Source organism: Bipolaris oryzae (genome assembly GCF_000523455.1).
Source record: "Bipolaris oryzae ATCC 44560 unplaced genomic scaffold scaffold_9, whole genome shotgun sequence".
Lineage (NCBI taxonomy): Eukaryota > Fungi > Ascomycota > Dothideomycetes > Pleosporales > Pleosporaceae > Bipolaris > Bipolaris oryzae.
Window position 1 is genome coordinate 253280 of NW_006911285.1, and position 26730 is coordinate 280009.

At 51.8% G+C, this 26730-nt stretch overlaps 9 protein-coding genes across 9 annotated transcripts; 4 read left to right on the forward strand and 5 right to left on the reverse strand.

Moving 5' to 3' along the window:
• Window positions 1-414: 414 nt before the first annotated feature.
• COCMIDRAFT_1383 (uncharacterized protein) lies at window positions 415-3688 on the reverse strand (the record flags this gene model as incomplete). Its single annotated transcript, XM_007685309.1, has 2 exons — window positions 415-922; window positions 984-3688. 2 exons carry the CDS (start codon window positions 3686-3688, stop codon window positions 415-417), a joined length of 3213 nt encoding a protein of 1070 aa, XP_007683499.1.
• Window positions 3689-4415: 727 nt separating this feature from the next.
• On the reverse strand, window positions 4416-7330 carry COCMIDRAFT_22533 (uncharacterized protein; the record flags this gene model as incomplete). The annotated part of the gene is made up of 2 exons (XM_007685330.1): window positions 4416-7115; window positions 7154-7330. The coding sequence occupies 2 exons, from the start codon at window positions 7328-7330 to the stop codon at window positions 4416-4418; spliced, it is 2877 nt and encodes a 958-aa protein (XP_007683520.1).
• Window positions 7331-7744: 414 nt separating this feature from the next.
• COCMIDRAFT_83297 (uncharacterized protein) lies at window positions 7745-11583 on the forward strand (the record flags this gene model as incomplete). Its single annotated transcript, XM_007685402.1, has 2 exons — window positions 7745-7793; window positions 7844-11583. The coding sequence occupies 2 exons, from the start codon at window positions 7745-7747 to the stop codon at window positions 11581-11583; spliced, it is 3789 nt and encodes a 1262-aa protein (XP_007683592.1).
• A 573-nt stretch (window positions 11584-12156) lies between these two features.
• COCMIDRAFT_1386 (uncharacterized protein) lies at window positions 12157-14406 on the reverse strand (the record flags this gene model as incomplete). Its single annotated transcript, XM_007685310.1, has 1 exon — window positions 12157-14406. One exon carries the CDS (start codon window positions 14404-14406, stop codon window positions 12157-12159), a length of 2250 nt encoding a protein of 749 aa, XP_007683500.1.
• A 642-nt stretch (window positions 14407-15048) lies between these two features.
• COCMIDRAFT_32773 (uncharacterized protein) lies at window positions 15049-15670 on the forward strand (the record flags this gene model as incomplete). Its single annotated transcript, XM_007685345.1, has 2 exons — window positions 15049-15079; window positions 15144-15670. The coding sequence occupies 2 exons, from the start codon at window positions 15049-15051 to the stop codon at window positions 15668-15670; spliced, it is 558 nt and encodes a 185-aa protein (XP_007683535.1).
• A 304-nt stretch (window positions 15671-15974) lies between these two features.
• COCMIDRAFT_83409 (uncharacterized protein) lies at window positions 15975-17936 on the reverse strand (the record flags this gene model as incomplete). The annotated part of the gene is made up of 1 exon (XM_007685403.1): window positions 15975-17936. One exon carries the CDS (start codon window positions 17934-17936, stop codon window positions 15975-15977), a length of 1962 nt encoding a protein of 653 aa, XP_007683593.1.
• A 199-nt stretch (window positions 17937-18135) lies between these two features.
• Window positions 18136-19023, reverse strand: COCMIDRAFT_22538 (uncharacterized protein; the record flags this gene model as incomplete). The annotated part of the gene is made up of 3 exons (XM_007685331.1): window positions 18136-18310; window positions 18393-18632; window positions 18848-19023. 3 exons carry the CDS (start codon window positions 19021-19023, stop codon window positions 18136-18138), a joined length of 591 nt encoding a protein of 196 aa, XP_007683521.1.
• A 1431-nt stretch (window positions 19024-20454) lies between these two features.
• COCMIDRAFT_83174 (uncharacterized protein) lies at window positions 20455-22909 on the forward strand (the record flags this gene model as incomplete). The annotated part of the gene is made up of 2 exons (XM_007685404.1): window positions 20455-20529; window positions 20591-22909. 2 exons carry the CDS (start codon window positions 20455-20457, stop codon window positions 22907-22909), a joined length of 2394 nt encoding a protein of 797 aa, XP_007683594.1.
• Window positions 22910-23570: 661 nt separating this feature from the next.
• Window positions 23571-26034, forward strand: COCMIDRAFT_83303 (uncharacterized protein; the record flags this gene model as incomplete). Its single annotated transcript, XM_007685405.1, has 5 exons — window positions 23571-24048; window positions 24115-24906; window positions 24956-25095; window positions 25146-25733; window positions 25825-26034. The coding sequence occupies 5 exons, from the start codon at window positions 23571-23573 to the stop codon at window positions 26032-26034; spliced, it is 2208 nt and encodes a 735-aa protein (XP_007683595.1).
• Between the last annotated feature and the right edge of the window lie 696 nt (window positions 26035-26730).

Here is a 26730-nt window from a genome sequence, read left to right on the forward strand (position 1 = left end):
TCGAAAAAAGAGGCGACGAAGAAAACGAGAGGGTAGAAAAGTCATGTCTTGATGAAAAGAGAAAAAACTCACAATAGTAGTGTTGGTAGGGGGAAGAAAAGGATAGGGTACATGAACGAAATAATGCGATTTAGAATAGTTTGAATGAGTAGTAATAATTAGAACATTCTTTATGAAGACACACCTCTTCTTTGCTTCGCTGAAAATTGTATGGGTATCGTTTCAACTTCCCCGATAAGACCCTAAAAGGTATCCTCGCTTCTCATACACACACACACGCGCGCGCATTATATACTCTCTCCCATCTCACCCATCTATGCCTCAAGCTATACAAAAGGCAACCAAAAGAAAGAAAGAAAGAAAGAAAGAAAAAAAGAGCCATTTACACAAGATCCATCTTAAATAACAAGACGTTTAATCCATCTTCCTACTACTCCTCTGCACCAGCGTCTCCCTCGACTCCCCCTCCACCTCCCTCGTACTAACAATATGAAACGAAAAATCCAACTCCCCCACCAACCCTTTCACCGCCTTCAACAGCCGCTCAACCTCCATATTAATGCACCTTGTGCTAACCGCCATGACTGCAAACGCCGCGTAGCCCGGTTCGGTAATATGTTTGAGACTGAGGATCTCCGGATCGACTATTTCGAGTTTGCGCGAGAGCTGGGCGCCGGGGGGAGAGCGGAGGTAAGGAGGTAAAGGTTGGGCGTTTGTGATGGAGGAGGAGAGCATGGCGAGTAAGGAGGTTGTTTCGTGGGATGTTACTTTTGCGTCGGAGATTACGCGGCGGAGGTCGTGGATCCATTGGGCTTTGCTGTTGGGGTCTTTGAGGTTTGGGTCCGAAGATTGCGGCTGGGTTAGTGAGGGGTGCGTGAAGGCTTCGGAGGTGTAGCCAAGGAGGGCTGTGTAGTTGACGATGCTGTTGTGGTTTGTTAGCTTCTGGCGGCGGGGGAGGTTCGAGGAGAAGGTGTGGTACGTACTTCTCGACATATGTGATAATCTTTTCGTATTCCTCTCGAGGAAACTTGCCTCCGAGTGGGAATTCCCACCGCACGAAGCCCGCATGCATCTTCAATCCTTGGAGAGTGAGCATCTGCTTGGCAAAGACCTTGTTGCGGGCCTTGATTAGCTGGTATCCTGGGCTGTCTTTTTTACTGTCTTCTTCGCCGCCGAGTTCTCCTCGAATACGACCCATGACCTGCTCGTGCATGATGGAAAACAGATTTGCAGAGAGATACAATGCACCACCAAGCTGCTGCCGGACAGCAGAGTGCTCGGTGATTGGGTAAGGAAAGATTGTCCAGAAAAATGCTACTGCAAGACCGGCAATAACAGTGGCCAGACGGTAAGGGCCTAGGATGTAGATGGCATATGCAGGTTGGCCTGTCCCTGCTATGACTGCTTGTTCGCCAATCTTGCGAACCTGGAGTTCGTAGCCGACAATCATGGTAGCAGTGACAACGCTAATAATTCCAACAATGACCAAGTCTAAACGCTTCAGTGGAATGTAAAATCCAATCGCAACGAAAACCCAAAGGAAAACAAGTACACCAGGCGTCTTCTGAGCGGGAATATACCAGATGAGCCACGCAAAGATCATCGCTACAGCTGTTCCGCTAATACGTAGTATGAACTGGAAAATTGCCTGGCCTGCAGTGGGTGTCATGGAAATGGCAACCATGATCAAAGCCCACACCAAACGCTGTTCGACGAAGAACCTTTGCGTCGGCCGCAGGAAGGCTACAATAGCTAAGCTCATTGTTGCACAAGCAGCACGGAATCCAAAGGCTGATTCAGGACTGCGGAGAAAGGCCGGAATTCCGCGTAACCGGTCTCCAAATCTTTCCCATGCATTGGCGGGTGGTAAATGTTCTGGGTCCTTCTTTTTATTGAATGCCTCTCCCATGTATACAGTAGTCTTGTTCCTGTCGAATCCAGCGACCGTCGTCTCATCTTCTGAGTTTGCGTCTTGACTTTGGAAAATGCTCTTCAGCCACTTCTTGAAGCGTCGCCCACCTGGCCAGATGAGCTTGTTCTTCATGGTCGCTTGGTCTTTACTGTCGGCAAATTTTACAAGTTCGAGCGTTGAGCGACTTGTCGAATGAAGCAAGAACATAATGTAGAGAAGCATGAAGAGCTGGCGTTGGTCCCGCTTCCTTGTCGTAATACTAGGGATAAGTTTCAAGGTCTCCTCATCGATAGCCGAGGGACATGTGAAGTAGTCATCGCTAAGCTTGATTTCCTTTGTTTTGACCCAGTGGTGGAGTGTAGTCTCTTTCGTACTGAAGAATGCGTCCGCCTGCTTCTGAAAGTGATCGGCAAATCCAGCATATCCCGGTTTGACGGAGTCACCTTTTGCCTCCGTGTCTTCTTGGTTCTTTCCTTTCTTCTTCGGTGGTTTCACCAGCTGCAGTCTCAAGAAAACATGGGAAAGACCATCATCAAGAGCTTGAAATATGTTGCTAAGCGGCTCGTGCGCAAACCTGAACATCTCGTTCCATTCGTTTACAGTTTGTCTGCGAAGGGCCTCGTCATGCTCGTCTTCATGCCCGTCCCAGTGGTTCATTTCCGCGCTGCGTTCGAAAAGATCTATAATTGATGCCAAGCCCAGGACCGGTAGCAAAATCGATCTGAGATGTTTGAACGTGACTTCCAAGTCGTCGGGCGACAGCTTTCCAAATGCTACCTCTCGTTTCGCAAATGGGAGGTCTGCGGAAAGTTTGCCGTGCAGTTGCTGCAGTGCTGTAGTCATCTTCTTGACGGCCTCAATCTCTGGCTTCACCTTTGATTTTGCGTCTTTCTTCTTGTCTCCTGTATCTGGCACATATTTCTGCGCAAACATATCGCTAGTTTCAAGACTGGTGAAATAGGCCTTGTGAGCACCTAGGGCACTCTTGAGCAATCCAACGTACCCTGCGAACTCTTTCATTACGACTTTACGCGATGTGACAGGCACAATGAACAAGCTTACACCTGTCGCAATTGCAAATCCTGTTAAGAATGTTTCCAACAGCTTCCGGACGAATGCCTGGCACTGCGGTACCGTTCGGAACAAGAAGCCGCTGGTTGCCGCAACGTTGACAAATATGGCATATATTATCGTGGGAAAGGCAAGTTGAGGAAACTTTGCTTTCAAAGTATTGACCACATATATTTGGAAGAATAGCCAAACTGCAAGAACAGCAGACTGAGAAGAATTGTAGGCTTGTGGAGGTACGGCAGGATCGGTCGTGTGTTGTCGCGCCTTTACGCCGGTCCATACCATGAGCAATGCAAGGGCCGCTCCGATACAAGTAGCGAGTAGGTTCATGGTCATAGTCTGAATGAACTTTGCGCGCGGCATGATGCAGAAACCAAGAATGGATACAATGGCCGTGAGGTATCCTAGTGTCGTGTATGTCTGCGCAACATCGGTTGCTTGATACATGGCCAGCGCAATAGTCGGCGGTAACGCTGCTTTTCCCATCATCAGAAGAGTTGGAACGTCCAGTCCTAGTTTTCCCCATGCTGCTTTCAATTTCGAGGGTTTCTTCTCTTTCTTCTTCTCGTCCTCTTCTGCTGTAGACACATTCTGTTGATAGCTAGTAGGTTGTTCCGGCTCCTCACTGGGTGTCGGTCTTGCAGTCGTGTTAGAATCCGCTTCATCTCGTTCATCAGTATTTCTTTTTGTCGCCGAAGACGCCATTGTGACGGCAAGGACTCGAGTGTGTCCCACTAGTCTACACGTCAAAAACTGAAGAGAATGCAAAGAGGAGGAGAGACATTCAGGCCACTGTCGGCCGAAGATGGGCAGCAAGGGTGAATTCTTCAACCAATTGTTATGCAATTCCCCGATTGTCCGTCAGGAAGCTCGTGTCGGCACCTTGGGACATCCGAGTCACGTCATAGTATGCTTTGCAATTGGTCAAGCACCATGCCAAGAGAGACTTACAACTTAGCGTACGCCCCCTATGCATACGCCAGGGCCATTCGGCCCGCAGATCTGCTCACCGTACGATTTAGGTTTGGGCCAACTGCATGTCAGCCAGTTCTTCAACCATACATAGTCATCAACCATTGCTGATCAAAAGTCTTGGTCATTAGATGCTTATGTTCTTGAGATAACCGAAAACTTTGTCATATTGGTGATGGATTTTATAGCCGAAATGGAGAACATGGATTGCGAAGGGGTCGAGAGCTTTTTGTTACCAAAATAGCAACGTTGCCATTAACTGACTAGGGGCCCTTGCCTGGTAGTAGTCCTTTAATACACAGGACGTTTTCCACCGTTTATCATGCATGAACCCGTATAGAGTATGCTATCACCCATGAAAGACTGGGCATCAACAGGGAAAGGTAGTACTTGTTCATTAAAATTGCGAAAACGAGGATTTTGAGCTGCTACAGAAACTTGACAGCGATAATGCAGTATTTCAAACGACAATGCGCTCGAAGCTGTACTTTGGTACCTTTTTACTGATGAGCATGCCCATCTCCCGCTTGCTCCGCTGCTCCTTCTTGCCGCCTTTACTATTCTTCATCTTTTCTACACCCTGGTCTGCCTTTGCGCCGAGCGGCAACATGGGCAAATCCTCCTCTCCATTTAGTTTACTTGTGACTCCAAACGGCTTGCCCTGCATCTCCAAAGTCCGAACGGAAGGCTTGTTTGAAGCAGGCACCGTCGATGCGTAGCGTAGGAACTCAGATAGTAGACCACGAATGAAGTGCGCTTCAAAGAAACCACTGAGAGCGACGGATGCATCCTTGTTCAATGATTTGAGCATGTCGTCACCGTTTTCGCATCCAGAGGTTGAGCCGACCGACGCGAGCCAAGCTCCAGCGCCAATGGCATCAAGTGTGCTCGAAAGTAGGGAAGCAATAATAGAAACAGCATGATCATCCGGATCCTCTCCAGGATTATCTGCACCAGCTGTTTCGAAATCAACGAAGCCCAATGGTGATGACCAGCCTCCATTCTTCAATTCAAAATGCAGGAGGCGAATGAGTGATTCCAGATCCCGTCGTGGCAGCATAGACCGAAGTGTTGAGCTGATGATCGAGGCAGGGAAAGTGTGTAGTCGAATAAGTGCAGGCCGCAAGGTGTGGCTCCGGGTCAGGAGACCATGGTCGAGAACTGACAGGGCGTGATCGATTTCATGCGAGGCTGCCTCTAACTCAGAGGCGAAATCGACGTCCATTTCGACTTCGGGTGGAGCAGTACCATTGGTCAATAGCTTCGTTTCTTGAGCTTGTTCGGGCTCATCATCTATACTTTGGATGAGAAGCTTGATAGCCTGAACGACTTCGCCGATTGGGAGGAACTGAGTGTGATTCAAGACAGCAGAGAGAATGTGCAAATCAGAATCGTAATCAACCAGCGCCTTGACAATATCGCCGTCAGTGATAATCGGCACAGACTGGATCTGGCCGTTTGCTTCATCGAGGAGTGATCGACGAATGGACTCCTTGGTAAGATGGCCGGTCTGCAGAAGCCACTGGAAGACGTTAGGTGGGAAGAAACCAATCTTCAAAACTTCACGAGGTTCCTGATCGGCTTCGCTAGCATCTGTGCAGTAGAATATCTTACTCAGTGCATACAGCGCATACTGACGATATTGCTGTCTTTGATGTCCAGGAACAGCAGTGGGCATCTTCCACCGAGGTAATTCATCCTTTGCAGGCTCCTCATCGAGTTTGTCGACGACCATAGTGTCATCTTCTGGGAGGCTTGGTCCACCACCGTTAGTCAACGGTCCGCCCAAAACCTCATTTTCACGTTTCTGTGCTATTTCGGCATTCTCAAGTTCAATGCCCAGATCTGCGGCGAAGTGTTGTTCAAACTTTGGAATCTTGCCCTTGGCAGCGTATTTGTTCAGTTTCCACTTCCTCTCTTGCCAAGCTTGGCCATCAATTCCCGTACCAATTTTTCGTTCCGGTGCAATGCCTTTGCCAAGAGCATCGATGAGCAAAGTGCCCTCAGTTTTAGCCCGCTTCCGAGGTGCTGCACTTCCAAATTGCATACCGAAGACCTCGTCTTCTCGAACAGCTACCACCAAACCAATGTCGGCGTAGTACGCCACCAGACTGCAAGGGGACGCTGAATGTTCACTGGTCTCTGGTTGTGCGTGCTTCCTCTTCTTTGAAGGACTAGTAAGCTCTGAAGCGGAAGCGCTGGCGACCATTGATTGCAAAGCTTGTAGGGAATTGTATTTGACGTCAAATACTCTGCACAAATCTTGCGACGTAGTAAAGATCACGTCCTGCCCGGTTCGAAGGAATGCGTCGACGCCTGGCGCAGGAAGAACGAACTCGGAAGAAAGCTTTGGTACAGTTCCAGAGAGATCGTAAGAAAGCAGCGTTCCTTTAACAATGAGATGGAGCGCGCCGCTAGATGCGTGCAGAGTAATCTGCATAGAACTATTCTGTGAAAGGAACGTTTTTGACGGCGCAGGAAGGTCCAAGGCAAGCAAGTGTTTTACAGACGAGAGCTGAGTGGTGGCAAGGTCCGCAGACCTTGGTTGTACTTGCAAAAGTGTCAGGGCTCTTGCGCCATTTGTCTTGCGACCAAGGACACAGAGCACCTGCACAAGGTCAAGAAGATCGGATGTGTTGTCTGCGGTAGGGTCCAAAATTGTCGCAACGTCTTGTCGGCTTCGAAGTAATCCCCGCATCACAGACCTGGCGCTAGCGAGTGTGATGTATTCGATCGCGACTTGAGATTCTCCAGAAGAAACGAGTGATGTAAGGTTTACAGTCCATCTGACCGTGTCCAGGTCTGCGGAAAGACATATGACATCGCCATTTTCAAAGGTCGCAAGGATATCATGAGTCGCATCTTTCGAAGAACCGCCGGGAGCCACAGGAAGTGAGTCTAATGTGGAGATACGCGCAGCAGCAGAAGGAGTGTACGTCGTCTTTATAGTTTCAGTGTGTTCTCCATTGGTCTTGTCGTGGAAACAGATGAGTTGTGGCTTATCAGCGGGCGACGAACCGGTAAGAGATGCGTATGTGAAGCGATGCGCTGGAGTCTTGGAAGGGCCCTTTCGGTAGATGGAATATGGAGCGGTTGTAAAAGTGGCGCTCGGCGGCAGCGCATACGAGGTTACAAGTTGGGGATTTTGGAGCTGGAAAATCTGAGTGACTGTCGCAAATCGCAAAGTGAAGTACATACGCTGTAGATTGATACGCCTTCACCGTCAACGCCGACGGCAATCTCTGTGCGCTTCCTCTTCTTAATGCCGCTAATACTGCAGACGCCAGCAGCGTGCACACGTCCATTCGTAGAACCGACAGGCTTAGATAGCGATGCCAAAGTGAAGGGAGCGCCAATGGGCTGATCGGACGACATGGCGTTTGCCAGACCTGGAAGTCGGGTTATCTGAGGTCTGCGTGAGCCGTAGGGCGGAGCGCGTGCTTTAGTTTGGTGGTCGAGTGCTGGTCAAGAAAAAAGTTGGAGCTTCGGCAGAAAATAGGGCGGTGACCAGAGTGCGAATTCTTGGCGAGTATCTGTGGCTAGTGGAAGACACGTGCAGGGGTAGTAAAGTGTGGCTGCAGTGGCGTCTCTAGCGCGTCACGTCGCGTGTTCTGCAAGTGTCTTTTGGTCATCGTTAATGATTGCGATTGTATGCATTCACTTTACGACGTTTACGCACGCAATCCATATTTCAGCCCGATCTGTTGTTTCTATAGACCAGTCCCGATGTTACGAATGCTCTGGTAGTCTCTGAACGTATATATGGCCCTCTCCGCAGTACAACCTGCAATGAATCTGGAGGCAAAGACCGTACATCCATTCTTTTCTAAACCCCCTAGTATGTTTCTGGCCAGATGGTGAACGACTAAATGCTTACGCTTCACATAGACGGTCAGGTACCAAATCCTTCACAACCCAAGAATAATGCCTCGGCGAACAACGTCCAAGACGCCCCCGAATCCACGGATACAGACTCTAAGCCTAGTAAAGGCCGCAAGAAGAGGGCACCAACCAATGATGGAGTAAAAGAGAAAAACTTTGTATCTCACTTAAAGAACCAGGCATCTCTGGATCGCTTTACTCGGCCTCCACCGGCACAAGCAACGAATGGGGATATTGTGGATGGCATAAGCGACTCTGTCGAAATTTCCTTGGAGGTAGATCCCAACCACGATCGAAGAAAAAGGCAAAAGACGCAATCTCCAGAGCCCTTGCTCGATTCATCGGCCTTGGCACAACTTGAACCGACTTCTCTGGACTGGCACCAACAATTACAGATACAGGTCGATGGACCAACGGACTTGGATTTACGGCCAAACACCCATGTGCATACCGACGTGAATATGACTGGTGTGCCCGAAGCGATTGAATATGACCAGAAGGAACACTCAAACACATCCACCACACCCAGTACGCCGTCACTGCCAACTCACCCGGAGCCAGTCGCTGTTCCGTCTGAACCCCCACTGGACGAGCCAAAGAACGTAACACCAAAGAAGCAAATCAAAATCACCAAAAGCGGTAGACTTGTCTCTAGCCCACCAAGATTAGCAGTAGATCCGATATCACCTCCAAAGAAGAGAAGAGGTCGGAAGCCCAAGCATGCTAAAGTCCTTCCTACAGTGACGGTTATCAAATATGGCACAGACCCAGCGAGTCGATCTGCCATTGGCCAAAAGATCGAAGAGATCCTGAGTGCAAAGAGGAAATCGACTAAACGCGAAGCATCTCAGAAGAACGCACAGCCGAAACCAGCTGCATCGTCGAAAGTAACGCATCCTTTCTTTCTTGGCAAGGCTCAGAAGGACGCCCCTCCAGTCAAAGTCGTCACAGAGCTGCCCGCCGCGACCCCCAGGAAAAGTGCGGTCACTCCTGGGAAGTTGCGTGCCGAGACTCGTAGAGACGAATCACCAGAGCCCACCTCGTTCTATCATAGGGGACTACAAACAAGCAAAGCTGGCAAACAATCTGGTCTCAACGAGCCCTTGTGGCCAACTAGCGAAAATGTGCATGTTCGTAATATGGAGCCGACGAACTTGCCAACGCGCCTGGATAATTCCAACTGTGTGCAACTAGCATTGAGGCCACGAAAGATGAAGAATGCTGTTGTATCCCTTCCAGGACATGAATATATGATTGCAAGACTTGCACTGGATCTTTCCAAGGATCAAACCCGGAAAAACCAAGACCGTACGACCGAATTTGCACCTCCTCAAGATGTCCGACTTCCAACACGTCTACTCACCACAGGTCCCAATATTAAGCGTAGAGTACATGAGCAGCTGTTGGCTAGATCACCCTCCCTAGCTATTACCGGGCAACAACAATCATTCCACAGAGCCGTTGTAGATCTCCTTAGACAAATTGAGTACAATCTCACACCCTTTGATGAGGGAAAGTGTGAGGTACAATCCTGGACGCAAAAGTATTCCCCAAAGTCTTCGGCTCATGTGCTGCAGACAGGCACAGATGCAGTAGTTCTCAAAGATTGGTTGCAAAGTCTAACAGTCATGACTGTGAGTGGTGCATCAAAAACCGCTGCTACAGTAGATGTGAAACAGCCACCCCGGAAGAAACGCAAGAAGGCCTTTGATGACTTTATTGTGCCAGACGATGAAGAAGAGGAGGAAGAAGACATGGTGATGCTGCCTCATGTAGAGGGGAGAAGCTACATGGAGCTAGGGTCTTTCAGACGGCCACAATGGACGCGTGATAAGAATGTCATACTTATCAGCGGGCCTCACGGATGTGGCAAAAGTGCAACCGTTCATGCGGTGGCTAAAGAGATGGGATTTGAAGTCTTCGAGATCCATGCCGGAATGCGCCGCTCAGGCAAAGATATTCAGGACAAAGTTGGCGACATGACCGGAAACCATCTAGTGAACCACAAACGCAACGCAGCATCGATCCAAGAGCCTTCTCAACCCGTAGAGAATGCGGAAGAAGAGCATGTCGATGCGCTTGAAAAAGACATCAGTAGCGGCCGGCAAGGGACCATGACCTCTTTCTTTCAAGCAAAGGCCAAAGCAACGGTTCCAAAACCAAAGCCACAACCACACGAAATCAAGAAGGTAGCACCATCACCGGCCCAAGCTACGCTTCCACTCACAACAACGTCACGTACATCTCAGAAGCAATCTCTGATTCTCATTGAGGAAGCCGACATTCTATTCGACGAGGACCAGCAGTTCTGGGCACAGATCACAAAGATTGCATCGCTTTCCAAACGTCCCATCGTTATCACTTGTAACGATGAAAGACAAATACCAATGCACGACCTACCACTTGCTGCTGTCTTGCGACTTCAACCTCCTCCTGTGGAACTCGCCACGGACTACCTACTTGTTTTAGCTGGCAGGGAAGGACACATTCTTGCGCGACAAGCTGTGAAGGAGCTTTACCAATCCAAAGGCTGTGATCTCCGAGCTAGTATCATGGAGCTTGACTTTTGGTGTCAAATGTCCGTTGGAGACAGAAAGGGTGGCTTGGAGTGGACGTATCAGCGCTGGCCGCCAGGCAAAGACGTTGATAAACATGGTCAAACGCTGAGAGTTGCTAGTGAGGGCACATATCAATCCGGCATGGGTTGGCTCTCGCACAACATCTTTGAGGCCTCCACCAACACCGCCTTCGACAAGGAAGAAGAACTCCTGCAAGAAGTCTGGACAGATTGGGGCATCAGCCCTTCAGACTGGGGAGCCCCAATGATGAGCAACCAACAGATGCTCAACACACAGAACGCAGAGCCATCCCACCGCCTGCAAGCTCTCGACAGTCTAGACGCATATACTGAGTCTCTCAGCGCAGCAGATATCTTCAGCCGCGTAGACCTCCCCTCCTACAGCCCTTCCCACACCCAACCCACCGACGCCTCCCAACCCCCCATCCCCGAAAAATCCCGTCAAAACTACACCCTCGCAGCCCCCCTTCTCCAAATCGACCACACAACCGACTTCCTCCACCTCTCCACCGCCCTAACCCTCCAAACCCACCTCCTCATCCACCGCACCTACCCAGCTCTCTCCCAAACCCGCTGCACTCCCTCCCCCAGCCCCTCCTCACCAACCTCCGAGCCCGCCTACGCCAAAGCAATCTTACGCCACGAACAACTCAAAACCTCGAAACAACACCTTACCCGCGCAGACTTCGCAGCAGCACTAGACTGCCTCGCCGCGCCCCCCGATCAACTCATGCCAGAACGCACCTCCTTCACCCTCACCCCCTCATCCTTCGATCGAAATTTCAGCATCATCACGCTCGACCTCGCCCCCTACGTCCGCAGCATCGTCGCCCACGAGCAGAGTCTCGAGCAGATCCGCGCGCGAATGTCCGACGTACTCGGTCCTACTACCACCACCACCACCACTACCGGTGGCCTAGGCCCAGCGCGCAAGCCGCGGACTACGCGGGCGAGTCGGGTTGCGCTTGAGGGCGGGGTTCGCGAGAGCAAGAGGCGAGAGCGGTGGTTCGAGGCGCTGGGCGAGTTCGAAGGCGTGATGAGGACGGGTGGGCGGACGTGGGCGGGGATGGGGTGGCGGGGCGAAGAGAAGGATGAAGTTGCTAGTTTGGTTGGTTCGGAGCGGGATGGGGAGTTTGAAGTTGATGAGGATTATGTCATGGGTGGGTAAGATTTTATACATATATATATAGGGTTGCGAGTTGAGCGTTAGGGATTTAGCACCGATATGTAATGTAGAGATATAAACAATTGTAGATAGATAGCATTAATGACATAGTTATCACACACCTGCGATTCAGCACACGAAGACAGATGTAAGTTTAAAGGCATCGAATATTTCATTTCAAACGTATCGAGAAGAAGAAGAAGAAGAAAAAGAACCCATGTGCTTTGATCGTAAACACAGTAACGTACCCGTACACCCAGAAAAAGAAGAAGAAGAAGAAAGAATCAAAAAATAAACAAGTCAAAAAAAAACCAGAACACAGACTACCGCCCAAACCTGACCCTATGGGGGCAAACAGGTAACATAAACGCCTATACCGATTCCCCCCATTCAATTCAATCCTATCCTTTACAATCTCCCCTTATTTCCTCCTTCCTCATAAATCCCCAGTCACAAAAATCAAACATGCCACAAACTGCCCCCTCATTCTATCTCTCCCTCTCTCTCTCTTCCTTCCACGCACAAACCCCCTTACCGTACATAGTCGAGTTTGATACGCTTAGCGCCACGAGTAAACTACGTCGCAGACACGAGCGGCAAACTCTGTCGTTTACGCTGCTGACCCCTATTTGATGCATTTCCCGCTGTACGCATCAAGTTTGGAGATATTTTAGCAGACGAAGAAACGGGCAGAGACTTGAGTGGGGGCGCAGGGACGTCAACGTCAGCTTCGGATTCGTAGTCCGAGGTGAGTTGGGTCGAAGGGGCGTCTTCGGAGTCCGCGTCGCTGGCTTCTGTTTCTGTGTCGAGGTGGGGCGGGGATGATGATGTTGGTTTTGTTGGGGTGGTTGTAGCGACGCTGGATGGGGAGGGTGTCTCGTTTGTGGGTATTTGGGTAGTGGGTATGGAGAGTTGAGGCGGTTGCGGTTTGGTGGCTAGCTTAGTTGGGAGAAGATCGTCATCGTCGTCGCTTGGGAGGGCAATGGCAGTAGCTTCTACGTTTGGAGATGCTTGTGCATAGGCTGCGGCATCAACTGGTGGTAAGGGAGCATCCTCTACTACCGTGACGTTCTCCGTGGCGGGGTAAGATGGGACAGGCGTTGATTCATCAATGCGCTCGTAGAAGAGCATGAAGACGTTTCCTTGATGCGCCTCTTCTTCAGAGACAGGGTAGACACTGTCATCGCTGAAGCGCCACCATTGTTCCGACGGGGATGTGACAGCTTCTTCCTGTGTCTCTTCTTGTTCCTTTTCGTCCTCAACCTCCTTGCCATCTGTCGATGAAGCATCAACCTCCTCATTCTCGCTTGGCTTGGAGGCAGTCTTCGGGTGTGACCGGTAGCACACATAATGTCCGTTACCATGTGAGCCGTAGTGTGTGACAGCAGCTCGCAATCGGTATTGGAAAGGAGAGTCGAATATGGGCTTGCCCCTTGGCAACATGGATTCTCTAGGATCTTTGGGCCACTCTTCTTCAGACATAGCGGGCTTTTCAGAGCCAGCCGGTGCACCGCCCAAGCACCAGTTGCCAAGGTCCAGAACACTCGGGTATGACACACCAGCAGTATTCTTGAACGGCATACCAGTGTACTCATTGAAACTACTGCGGTTGATGTGAAGTACCAATGCCTGGGGTGCTCGTGCGACAACCGCCTGTTTTGATTTGGTACTCTGCACCCAGTTCTTCTTGGGCACATTCAGAGTCTTTAGTAGTGTTTTGTCTTCAAAGTCCTCCTTTTCCAAAGCCTCTTGCACGGCGTCGAGTCTTGCCTTCAACGGCGATTCTGGCTTCTTAGACACAAGAGGAGTCAAAGTCTTCTGTAGCTTAAGTAATGTGCACTTTGCGCACTCGACACCGTCGATGAACTCCAAATTCGTATACTCGTCAAGACACTCGCGAATGTCGTAACCATGGTTCTTTCCCAGGGAGACGGTGATGCAGTTGAAGGGGATAAGTGTGAGACCTTCCGAGTAGCCGCAGGATGTACAGCCGACGCGCTGGGCGAGGCGGCCCTCAAGAGGGTTCGCTGGAGCCTGTACGGCCGGCTTCCCCGAATCGCCTTTCTCTCCTTCCTGTGTCTTTTCATCTGCATTTGGTGAGTCACTGAGAATCTTTGTGACTTCCAGCCAGGAGACCGAGGATCGCCTCTTACTGCTCGCAGTCTTCTTGACCTCTTCATCCAACGCATCCAATATCTTGCTATAATACTCCTGCGCATCTTGTTGTTCGAAGGTGCTCATCGACTTGAGCTTGCCGCGTATCCAAAAATGCTGCCCCTTGTTCTCTGGATCGTTGAGTTTCGTGATTATCTCGAAAAGCGCGCCGTTGGTGCTTTCCGGCGAGAGCGAGGGATGTTCGGATGTGGTTTTGGCGAGATGGTCGCGTAGCGAAGGAAGTGAGGCAAGGCCTTGGATGACGCTGTTCTGGTAACAAGAGTTGCTGATGTTGCCCAAGCCAGGCGGGACGTCGCCGGAAGCCATGGAAAGAGCGCTCGCGACGCCTCTGACGCCCTTTGAGAGCAAGTTGCCAGGGCTCATCCCAAAGAGGCTGCCAAACATGCCTCCGCTCTGCGCCGCTGCATCATCTGAGTCCGATCCAGTCGCGGAGCTGACGGAAGACGCCCGTGAGCGCAAGACATTGGTGGCCATCCTAATAGACCGGCGTACGTAGAAACCGACAGGAAAGCCTAGATAGTCGAGGGCTCTGAGGAGGAAATATGCGCCTATGACAGTTCCCAGGAAAACGGAAGTGGTAGTGGAATGCGAGTCGGATGTGTTCCAGCGCTGTTGATAGGCGTCAAGTTCGGGGTATTCGCCGTAGCTCATAGCTCGTAGGGGGGCTGCTGTAAAAAATAAAGCTGAAACGTGCAAGACACCACGTCGCTGTTTTTTGTGTTGGAAGAAAAAAGCGGGTGGTCGAACGGGAGCGAAGGTTGGTGAATGATGATAAATCAGTGAAGGCGCAAAATGGGAAAGGGTTCCAGTCTTTCAGCCCTCGGGCCAGCGCATGGACGGTGTCGAACAGAGCAAACGCGGTGGTGTGTTTGTCTGCGACATGGGAGAGAGGCGAGCGTACGCGGGCGACGGTCGAAGAGCGATGGGCGACAGCAGTGGGTGGCGGAGGGTTGGCGTGAATGTTCGCAGGGCAAGGGCTTTGCGGCTACTGAAGAAGGTGCGGACATGCAACTAGCGGCCGAAGTGGATCCGGAATTTCGGTCCTCGACGAGCTAGTGGGGAACTTTTTTGTAGATTTGCGACTCCCGATTCCGCGGCATTTCAAACACTCGCACCTTGTAAACCTCTGCGCGTGAGACTCGAAAATAATATCACTTTTTTTTTCTTATTCGCCATATAGACCAGATAGGTCGAGTACTTTTGTGAAACAAAAGAAAAAAAAACAAGATTACCACATCAAACAACTTCCGCGCAATCACCGCAACAACAAAAAAACTCCCCCCAATATACACAATGGCCAAAACTGCAAAAGTCAAAAAGCGCCGTTCGTCCTCCCTCAAAACGCCCCATATAACCCCCTCCCAAATCCCACTAACCTCCCAAAACAGAAGTCACAATCCACTCCCGCGCCGCCCGCCGCGCAACCTCCCCCTCCCTCTCCCTCCCCCTCTCCGCCCAACCTTCCACACACACAACCCGAGACTCCACCTCTCCCTCCCGCCCGTCCACCCTAAACCCGCACGCCCTCGCCGCCCTAGACGCAGGCATCCAGAAGCGCCAGAAGAAAACCTCAAATATGACGCGTGCGCAGCGGCTGCGCCACCAAAAGGGACTGGAGCGCGCAGAGGAGAATATGGATAAGTTGGCGAATAAGCGGTTGAAGAGTGCGGGCAAGGGGAGGAAGGTGGTGGAGAGGGCGAAGGGGTGGGAGGATATTAATGGGGAGGGGGGGAAGAAAGGGAAGAAGAGTGTGCTGGGGGATGGGGAGGAGGTGGACGTGAAGAGGGGGAGGGAGTGGGTTGGAGATGAGGATATGGATGAGGCGGGCGAAGTCAAGGACGAGGGGAAGGAAGGAGATGTTGCGGTAGTAGCGCAGAGTGTAGCAGTGCCCGAGGAGGTGGATGAGATGTTGTAAGCGCTCTATTTTGGGGGAAAAAGTCGACGTCATGATGGTAAAAAAAAGTACGATACCCAGAGAAATGAATACATGTGTTGCTCTTTTTTTGAACTCTTCACTTGCTCACTGTACAACGGGATTGTCGTTCTCCAAGGTAATCAACTAGTATCTTCTGTTTGAACATTATCCCACCCACAGGATACCAAGTGTAGTATTCAAATTACTATACAAACTCCCCCTCCCCTTCCCAACTTTTTTTTTTACACAAGCAAAAAGAAAACACACTCCCCAATTGAATATCCACATACACAACCCAACAACCCTACCTCCCGCGTCTCCCCCACCCATTCTCAAACCGATTATCCGCCTCGACCGCCGCAGTAATTTGATTCTTATACGAATGATACAACTCGCGAATCTGGCCCTTCTCCTCCATCCTTTTCAGAATCTTGCCCACAGCCTTGGCTCTCTTGCGATCACTCCAGCCCTCCCTCTTGACCAGTTTCTTCTCGGTGAAATGACCCTCTGCTTTGAGGTAATCCTTGACCCACTGGTAGAGATGGTAGCGCCAGTGGTACAAGGTGTGTGCGACCTGGGCGTTGGCTTTACAGGTTGAGCCGACGGGGAAGCGGTGGGATTCAGGGGGTATGCGCTCTTTTTGGTAGTTGTAGGTTGGTTTTTCGCCGTTGGGGAGGGTTTCGGAGTCTGAGGAGAGGGCAGAAGAGGTGGAGGAGCTGTCGGAGTCCGAGTCCGAGTCCGAGTCGGAATCGGTAGAGATGGGTTCGAGGGTGTCTGGGTTGTACGGCGCGCCTTGGAAGAGGAGCTCGGAGCTTGCAGTGTGGTTGGTGCGGTTGCAGGCTTCGCAGTGAGGAGACATTACGGCTTTCTCGCTGTCACTAAGGTCGACAACCGTCAGGTCTGGTCGTGCGCGGATAGCGCGTGTAAATTCGGAAGTCCAGGCTGCTGATGTGTACTTTGATCCTGCGAGGCCTTTGACTTCGTCGTCGAGTTTCCGGAAAGTCAACGTATAGATATTTTTGGTTGCCTCGAAACCGGGGTGGATCTTTTTCATAACCATCCACTCGACAGCATGTCTGAATAGGTCCTTTGTCTTTGCTCGGGAGAAACTCAAGGTTAACCGCAGCTCATCCAAGTCCTCGTTCCCTGCGGGTTCTCCGATTATGTTCTCCGTATCGTCGATGAATTGCTCATCATCTTGATCTTCCTGAAACATGTCAAAAGCATTGGTTTCTTGCTCCTCCTCGCTGTCGCCCTGGTCCGAAGCCTCTACGTCGCTATCCCTCTCTTCCTTAATGATCTCAAGTTCTGAATCGGAGTCGGACTCGGAATCTATGACAACTGTCTTTCGCCGCACAGGCGTTGCTGAAGACGAAGCCTCAGTTGTGCCAGCCCTTCGTCTCTTCAGGGCTTCCAGAGCTTCTTGTCGCTTGTTCTTTAGCGTTGTGCTTGTTGACCTACGACTGTCTGCAACTGGAGATGATCGTAAGAATGCAAGATCTTCTTTGAGTTCTTCTTGCTCTTCGTCATCCCTCGTATCACCAGCACCATCTGAATCTTCCGCATCTGATGCAGAGTCTTTGTTGGCTCCGTGCATCTCATCTTCATCTTCATCCTCATCGTTAGACGCGGGTCTCCGTCTCTTAAGCTTGCGCCTGACACTACGAGGCGGAGTATGCTCATCTCGCTCCTCCTCCTCCTCCTCCTCTTCTTCTTCTTCCTCTTCTTCTTCGTCTGGAGTAGAAGCCTTTCTAGCAACCCCTCTTCGAGTGGCGCGTGGCGCAGGTTCTGGCTTTGCCTGCTTCTTCTTCTTCTTCTTTCTCTTCCTGTCTTCTTCTGAGCTCTCGATTTCGATTTTGATAGCGTGCCGTTGACGTTTGCGTGGTATCACTACAATAGTTGCCTCGCCTTCAGATCCGCTTGATGTTGCCTCACGTCTTCGCTTTTTGGACTTTGACTGGGGCTGCTTCTCAACTTGCTGCTCCTCTTCTGAGCTTGAAGAGCCACTTGAGTGATTGTTTCGATCATTGAACATGCCTATGCGCAAGCCTCTCTCTGTCTCCTGTGCCAACTCGTCTTCGCTCGTTGATTCCTGATATGTCTTCTTCGATGCCCGACTGGCGCTACCTTTTGTCGGCTTTTGTGGCTTCTGGAACGCGCCAGCCATGGGTGTAGCGGAGGATCTAGTTGCACGCGATGTTTGGGAGGCAGGCGAGAAATTGATTTTGGTCTGCCGCTTATTGTCCCGAGCTTTCTTGCGCGCCATCCTGAACGGATTCTTTTAAATTTACTTTACTGCTTGTGTCTCACTGCTGACTGCCAGATTCTGCTGTGCGCGTCGCTGTCGCGTTGAGTGTGCGCGTTGCGCAAACAGTCCTACGGCGCTGGAAACTTTGTGACTTTCTTGGAATGATCTGCAGCTTGTGTAGACTCAGATGTACATTTTCGGTTGCTCTGGATAGCAATTAGATGTGCAAGGAGGCACAGCACGATTCTTCAATGAGTGGGGCGAAAGTGTGTAGAAAGATTGCAAGGGTCCAGCGAGGCGCGCGAGCACGTGCAGCAGCGTCATCATGCACGAAACACTCCGTCACGTCATCTTTCTCAGAGACCATCATCTTTGCTGTTACAACGATATCTCTGTACATGTGTGTTATAGCTAGTGTGTGGGATGCTGATTGTCAACAGAAAAGAGACAGGTTTTGCCACCAGTTCCCTATACCTTCTGCTTTGTTGCAAGTGCAAGCACAAGCATCTAATCTCTAGACGGGCCTTTGTCGTTTGCTGCTTTTTGGATATCCGCACGGCCCAAATAGTCCATGTAAGATTTCCTAAATGATGGGTGCCAATATCAACTACCATCTCACAGTAGTTGGAATGTATTACAGCAAGGGCAATGGTGCCACTCGAGGACGCGCCAAGGTCTAAAAGTGGTCGCATTAAACAGTGCTCAAAGGTGGGACTTGACAAGGTCATAGTTAGATTCCACGGATATCCCAGCAGTGGTTTACCAAACAAAGATTACAAATAGGAGAGCAGGTAAACCAAAGCAGAGGATTGGCCAGGTGAGGTGGTCTACGCAATGTACACGGGATTACTTGATCACCGATGGAGTAGCATCCGTGCAAGACGCATACAAATTCAATTTGAAATGCAGGTTAGTAGGGTGGGTCTTACCAGAAGTCGATATGGTAGTAAGCAGTAAGGACTGACGCTACTCCTGAGTTGTTTACGGTACATAGACACCATCTGCATTGAGTGGTAAGGGGGCTAGAAGAATTATAAGGCGCCATTTGATTCGGGGAAATATGTGCATATGTGAAGAAGTAGACAAGAGTAGTCGCCGAGTGCATCGTAACAGTTTAGGAAGGAATCGAGCTCTGGGCGTTCATGGCCAATACGCGGTCGGTGTTGCAGCTTGGTCATATAGTGGAGCGCATTTATAGGCACATATCAGGCAAGATGAAACGTGATGTTCTCAAAGGTAGGGTGCGTCAGTTGAACGAGGAATGATAGATGACGGGGAGAAGGCTTCGGACGTCGGAGAGAAAGCGCACGCACGTAGGTTGACGGCAGCGCATCCGGCGTAAACAAGTGGAATGTAAGCATCGCCTTGGACATCTTGGCTCTGGCATTGGGATCTTGTTGTTCGTGTTGTTGCAGGGCTATAAGAGAGAGAATATATGTGTGTGTGTACTATGTGTATGTGTGTGAGGGAGAGTCAGTCAGTCTGCATGTTTGCGTCTGTGCGCGAGCCAAGTCGCAGGTTCTCGCGCGAAGAAGGAGCGACTGTCAAGTCGAAGCACGCCATGCCATGATGCATGAGTAAAACCTGCTAGTAAGCGCACGGAGGCAATGTGCACTTGGTTCGAATGCGGCGTCTGCCGTTAGCAGTGGCAGCCAGTGTCTTGTAATGCTGTCGAGTGCTGGGACACAGCCTACAGTGGCACATGGCCTGGCAGTGACATGGCAGCCTCCGTCGTTTCTGCCAATCTGTCTGCGCTGGGCTGTGGCTGCGGCGTGGGTGAAAAAGCTGGGGGGTGCGCGTGGTATTGTGGCACTGTGGGCACCGCACCGCACAGGCAGGCTATGCTGAAAAGAATTGAGGCGAGGCCCGATTGCGTCCGATGCCCTTCTCAGTCTACCGAAGGCGCTCATTCGGCGCGACACGGAGGCAGTAAGTAAGTAATAATGCCCTTGACCTTGTCCTTGGCTTTGACCTCGCCATCGCCATCGCCATCATCATTGCTATCGCCAGTGCCGTCGCCCGCGTGTTCCGAGGCTGGCTAGCTGGCGCCCGGGGAAGAGGGTCGAGGGGAAGGGTGCCAGAGACACCAGGAGCGCTAGCCGTCGCCGTTAGACGGACAGAGTTTGATGTCGTCCAGCAACGCGCTCGTGCGACGTTTTAGGGCTGGGATGAGGCTCGATGGGCAAGGACAGCGACGGGGAAGCGAGTGGAAAGCGACTGGGGGGCGCCCACGGTGGAAAGGGCTGCCGGCGCTGTTTCTGCAATGGGGCTGGCCGGGCGCTGCAGGGATGGGACCAATCACGGCCGAGATGAGACAAGCTGGAACGGCAGGTGCCACCAGGCCGCCGGCGTGCCCTCAAGCTTCGCCCAGCCCACTCCCACTTGGCCTCGACGCTTAACCCACAACCGCGACGCTCGACTCTCGAACCCACCTCCTCCACAACCCCGTACATCCGATGCCGCTCGCCTGAACATCCATGGGACTCCTCCATCCGTCACCAACTGCTGCTGGACCAGTATAGCCCCCCGATCGAGCATGTGGGAGGCCGACTCGTGGCCTGCCGCCTCTCGTCTCCTGGACAGTCGCGCGCCCGATGCCACGACGCCCTATGTAAGCCCTCTGCTGTCCGCCGCGACACGCCTCCAACAACGCGACTAACCCGGGCGCCTAGCACTGTCCCTCGTACAAACTGCCCGCCCATGGCACCATTGAGATTTCGCCCGGCAACACAATCACCCTCACCGAAAGCGCCCTCTTCCGTCCCCTGTGCTCCAACACGCCCGGCGGCAACACCATCGAAGATGGCACCGGCGGCGTCACCAGCATCGCCGACATGCGCGACCCCTTCCACGCCTCCATCACCCCTCAGGCCTATGCCACAGGCGCTGCCACCGTTATCGCCTGGATGCTCGTAATCATGCTCATCATCACGCCGCGCACCTTCTTCGTCGGCAATGCCTCTGGACGGTCAGGCCTCATGGGACGCCGTGGCATGATTAGCGGTGCTTCAGGAGGAGGATCCATCATTGGCGTGGGCAGCCGCCCATGGCTGCAAAAGGCCGCAGCCCTGACCGTCGCCATATCGCTTACGCTCGCCACTGCCGACACCTTCAAGATTGCCGAGCGCCAGTACGAGGACGGTTTCATCGATGCCATGGAGCTACGTGACCAGGTCGTCGCTGGAATGGAAATCAAGGTTTCGCGTGTTGTGTCCGACATATTCCTATGGCTCGCCCAAGTCCAGACTCTGATACGCCTGTTTCCACGCCACAAAGAAAAAGTCATCATCAAATGGGTCGGTTTTGCCCTTATCCTCCTCGACATCCTGTTCAGCTGCCTCAACAGCTTTGGTCCCTATGAGAACTCGCGCCGCCCCGCACATTTCGACACTGCCATTCCCGCACTTAGTTACCTGTTTCAATTATCTCTAAGTATGCTCTACGCCGCCTGGGTCATGTACTACGCCATTACCAAGAGACGATATGCCTTTTACCACTCGATGATGTGGAACATGAGCGTCATCTCGCTTGTATCGATTATTGCCATACTAACACCAGTCGTTTTCTTCATTACTGATATCGCAAACTACACCATTGCCGGATGGGGAGACTACTTTCGCTGGGTGGGGGCTGCCGCTGCTAGTGTTATTGTCTGGGAGTGGGTTGAAAGAATTGAAGCTCTGGAAAGAGAAGAGAGAAAAGATGGAATTTTGGGAAGAGAAATTTACGACGGAGACGACATGCTGGACAACAGTCCATCCGATCACAGCTGGCCTTCGAAGCGCAAACACCAGTCATCAGAAAAATCCAACAAAAAAAACGGCCGCCCAGGAGACGACAAAGGTGCAAGCGGAGGTTTTGGTGTTTTTACATCAGCTCATGCCGCTCGCTTCAACACCTTTGCACAGAAATTCGGGCGAAAGATGACGGAATCGCCACGAGCAGAAGCACGCAAGAGACGCACCATTCACATTCCCGCCCCACCTCCTGTAGCGCGACGGTCAGCATCTACAACACGCGCAGACCGTAACTCGCGCTCCTACGTCCGGGTACATACCCCACCTCCAGTACCCGTCATTTCTTCGCCCGTTAGCAGGACAGACACCACCAGTGCCGACTCAACAGTTTATACGGTACGCTATCATCCTATCAGTGACACACCACCACTACCCCACCCTGCACCCGCAGACCGCCGGATAGTAGATTACGAGGCGCAACAACAACAAACGCAACAACAACCACAACAACCGCAAGAACAAAAACCGCTACCAAGCCAACCAGCCGACATAGAAGATCCCGAAAAGGGTGCCGATATTGAAGAGGCCAGTATCACTCCCAACAAAGGCAAGTGGCAGTGGCAAGGACTCGGCAATGCTTTCCGCAGGAAGGGAAAGACACCGCCTCGGGAACTGCAAAGAGGCCAGGTGATTGAACCACTTGTTGTTGACGATGTAGCTGCAAACATACCACCACGCACCTACAACGGACTGGCTCTGGGAGACCGACTCGGCACATTTGCCGCACAGCAAAGCGAGAAGCTAAGGTCTAAGAAGAAGAACGGGTCGCAACAGGAGATGCAGCTGCCTGTGACGATTATTCCTGCACAACCTCGTGGGCAGACTTGGTCTCCAGACATTATCCGCCAGCAACAAGAAGAGGCTCAGCAAGAGGAAGCATTTACCAGGGCAGGCAACCATCTTGGAAGACCAGCGACGACGGCGGATGCAGAAGTGACTGATTCGAGCGAAATTGCGCATCTCTCCACCTCATCACCACATTCTCAACGCAATCCTCGGATTCGATTCTCACCAGGAATCCTGCGTGAGCAGCAGCAGCAACAGCAGCAGCAGCAAAGCAGTGGTGATACCCTAGGAACGGAGGTACGGCAGTCATTGTCCACACCAGCGACAAGGTTGGCGCAAGATGAGAGCACATCGGTTGTTGACTTCAGCGCGCCTCAGCAGCACAGCCGGACGGACCACGAGAGGTAGCCGTGAGGAAGAGATGTGGTGTGTGTGTTGCATGTTTGTGTTTATATTTGTCATGTTGATAGCACGTATATACCCCCTATGTTGGATTGGCGTATTTTGGTGGTTGGACGATACCACGCAGCATTGGCATGGGACGGCGCAGTGGGAACTTCAAAAAAAGGAATCATTTGGTGTTTGTTATGGGGATTGGATACCCGCCGACTGCGAGGTCAGGCTCTTTTTCATTATTTATTTTGGAGTAATGGCGCATTTTTACATATTGTAGGTTGCGTATGTGCAACTAGCGCTGTTGTTGTATGGATGAGCGGCTAAAAGGCACGCCACTTGCAATACAAAGACGTTTTTTTTTTCACCAGTGCAGACGTGTTGTATTGGCAATGGATGAATGAGTGGATGGGTGAATAATGAAGCAAAGGCGGGGGCCAAGAGAGGGCGATAAGGCTGGGGGGGTTCGGTAGAGCTTGGGCCGGGGTGGGTGGTGGAGGCGTCGTGGGTTCCTTGCAAGGCCGCATCATAGCTCCATGTTATCATGGCGCGTGGGCGGCTGCAGCTACTGCATACATAGTAGAAACTAAACTGCGACCCAGCAGCCTCCGCCTCATATCGACCGCGCGCAGCCTGACGGAAGACAGTCGCCCAGCGCCTCTTCCTCTGACCCATCATGTCTCTCTTCGGCGACGATGACAGCAACACGCCGCCGCGCCCAGGACAATCGTCGTCGCTCTTCGACGACGATCCCAAGCCCGCGGGCAGGCCGGGCAACAGCTTGTTTGCAGACGACCTTGGTGACAACGACTCGCCCTGGGCATTCCCCACGCCCAAGAAAGCTGGCCGCGAGGCGCTCGTGAGGTCGCTGCTCCCGCCCACCGACGTGCCCGACTCGTACATTGATGCATTCGACGCCCTGCTCGACGCCGGCCATGGCCACGGCAATGGCGTCAGTCTTGAAGGCGTGAAGCAGCTGCTGGCTGACAGTGGCATTCCTGCCCACACCCAATCCAAGATCCTTGAGATTGTGCTGCCCGCCGGTGGAAGCGCCGAGCTGGGTAGGAGCGAGTTCAATGTTGTCTTTGCCTTGATTGGGCTGGCCCAGGAGCACGAGGACATCACCCTCGACAGCGTTGACGAGAGAAAACGGAGTGAGTGTTAGCAGCAATCGTCGCCATGCATATTCCTGCAGCCCACCAGTACTGACCCAGTGCCAGATCTCCCCGTACCCACTGTATCCCTTCCTCAATCCGCAAAGGCCCGCGACTCGTCGCCGGCTCCCGCTCCTGTCTCTGCATCGACCTCTGCGTCTACTGCTCCTCCTCCACCACCACCACCACCACCGCAGGACCCCCATCCCCCAACTCCTCCAGCTCCTCAGCGCCAGCCGACCCAGCAACAGCAGTCGCCGGCTGTAAACAAGTCAAGCGCGCCCATGCGCAAGCAATCTTTCGGAGACCCGGAGGCGGATCCGTGGGGCAGCCCTGACCTGCACAGAGGCCATAACCACGCCAATTACACCACTATACAACACCAGACCAACGGCTCTAGCATCCACACCAGAGGCCGCACTACCAGCCAGTTCACCACCCACTCGACCACTGAATCGGCAAATCCCCAACCTGTCCAGCCCAGTTCTTTGGGCAGCGAAGGTGGTTGGGGAGGATATAATGGCGGTGCAAGCCAACCCTATGCTGCCCCCACTATGGGAGACGGAGGCTTTGGTGCTCCTACGCGTCGAGAAGTTGCACCTAATGCGCCACCGGAGCTGGGCACGTCAATTGGTCGATTGCCCGGCGCGTCTGGAAACGACGAAGTAATCACCATCACTGCCCTCTCGGAGAAAGAGGGCGTCTTCATGTTCCAGCACCGCAACTATGAAGTGGCCAGCTCGCGACGCACAACAAAGGTCGTTCGTCGATACAGCGATTTTGTCTGGTTGTTAGACTGTTTGCACAAGCGGTATCCGTTCCGACAGTTGCCATTGTTGCCCCCAAAGAGGGTTGGCAGTAAGTTATCTCCCTTCCCATCGTCTTCATGAATATTGAGAGTTCTTAGTCAACGGCAACCCGATAGCCGCCGATGCTACTTTCCTTGAGAAGCGAAGAAAGGGTCTGGCACGATTCACAAATGCCCTTGTGCGCCATCCGGTCCTCAACCAAGAGCAATTGGTTGTCATGTTCTTGACTGTGCCTACGGTAGGTTGAGATAGCATCAACATGATCTAAGCTGTACTGACCAGAAGCAGGAACTTGCGGTATGGCGTAAGCAAGCCAACCTCTCTGTGCAGGAAGAATTCACCGGCAAACCCCTTCCTCCGGATCTCGAAGACTCCCTACCAAAGACCCTGCCTGAACTCTTCGACACGGTCAGGTCAGGCGTACGACGTAGCGCCGAAACCTACATTACCCTCTGTAACATGATGGAGCGCCTCTGTCGCCGCAATGAAGGCATGGCAGCCGAATACCATCGCTTCTCCTCGGCACTCAACGGCCTCACGGAAGCAAGCCACGACACATATGCTGTGGATACCAACGACGTACCGCTGCTGAACGAGGGCCTAAGCGCTACAGCACGGCACCTCGATTCGAGTAAACAGCTACTCGAGGACGAAGCAAGAGGCTGGGAAGAAGGCGTCTTGGAAGACCTCAAGCGCCAAAGAGACACCCTCGTCAGCGTAAGAGACATGTTTGACCGCCGAGACAAGTACGCCAAAGACAACATTCCCCAACTGGAACGCCGAATTGTCAGCAACGAGGCCAAACTGAGCAATATCCGCAACAAACCCGACGCCAAGCCCGGCGAGGCGGAAAAGGTCGAAGAGGCCATTTTCAAGGTTTGTTCTTTTCCTCTCTTTCTCTCTTCATACCGACATCTAAAAGTCGTTTTTGTAATTGCACAAAAAGATTGCTAATTTTGAAATCTAGGACAAGGAATCCATAGTCCAACAACACGCCCGCGGCGTCTTCATCCGCGAATGCATCCGCGACGAACTCTTATTCTTCCAGAAATCCCAATATCACATTTCTCGCCTCCATCAGGAGTGGGCGCAGGAACGCGTCAAGTATGCGGAGCTCCAGGCGGATAATTGGCGTGCGCTTAGTGAAGAGGTGGAGAGTATGCCTGCGGCTGAGTAAGAGTCCAAGAATTGGGGCTTCTCAGTTTCTTTTTTTTTACCTGCCTTGTCTTTGTCTTTATCTTGTCTGATTTTTTCCCTCTTGGGGTTGTTGGTTGAGGGATGTTGTTGTCGTTGTTGTTGTTTGGTCTAGTAAAAGAGTTAAGCAAGCCATGACAAAGTTGATGGAATGTTGGGTGGTGGTAGGGGTCGTCGTGAAATGGGATATATGAGACATACGAGGCTGAGAATGAGCAATAAGGATGAAAACGGTTGTTGTTGTTGTTGGTGTTGGTTTTTTCTGCTTTTTTTTTCTTGTCTCTTTTCTTGAGGGGGAAGTGGGTGGGAGGGGAAGCAAGTAATGAGGATAGCGAGTGAGCCAGCCAGCCAACCAGCAGTCGATCATGAGCGAAAGGGAGAGAAGGGGTTGGGTTGTTTACACGTTGTGTACTTGACTTGTTTGATACCACGATGAAAGAGAAGGACAAGGGAGAAAGGGACGAAATAGGATATTCACGTTTTTTAATGCTGCGAGTTCCTCTCTCTCTCTCTCTTTCTTTTGACTAATTTGTACATGAAGTTTTGTTTTTGTTTTGTATATGCATACATGTCACCTCTCTCTCTCTCTCTCTCGAGTAACCCCCCAAGTATCGTATGTAAGTAGTAGTAGTAGTAGTAGTAGTAGTAGTTCTTTTTTTTTCGTAACAATTGGGTCATT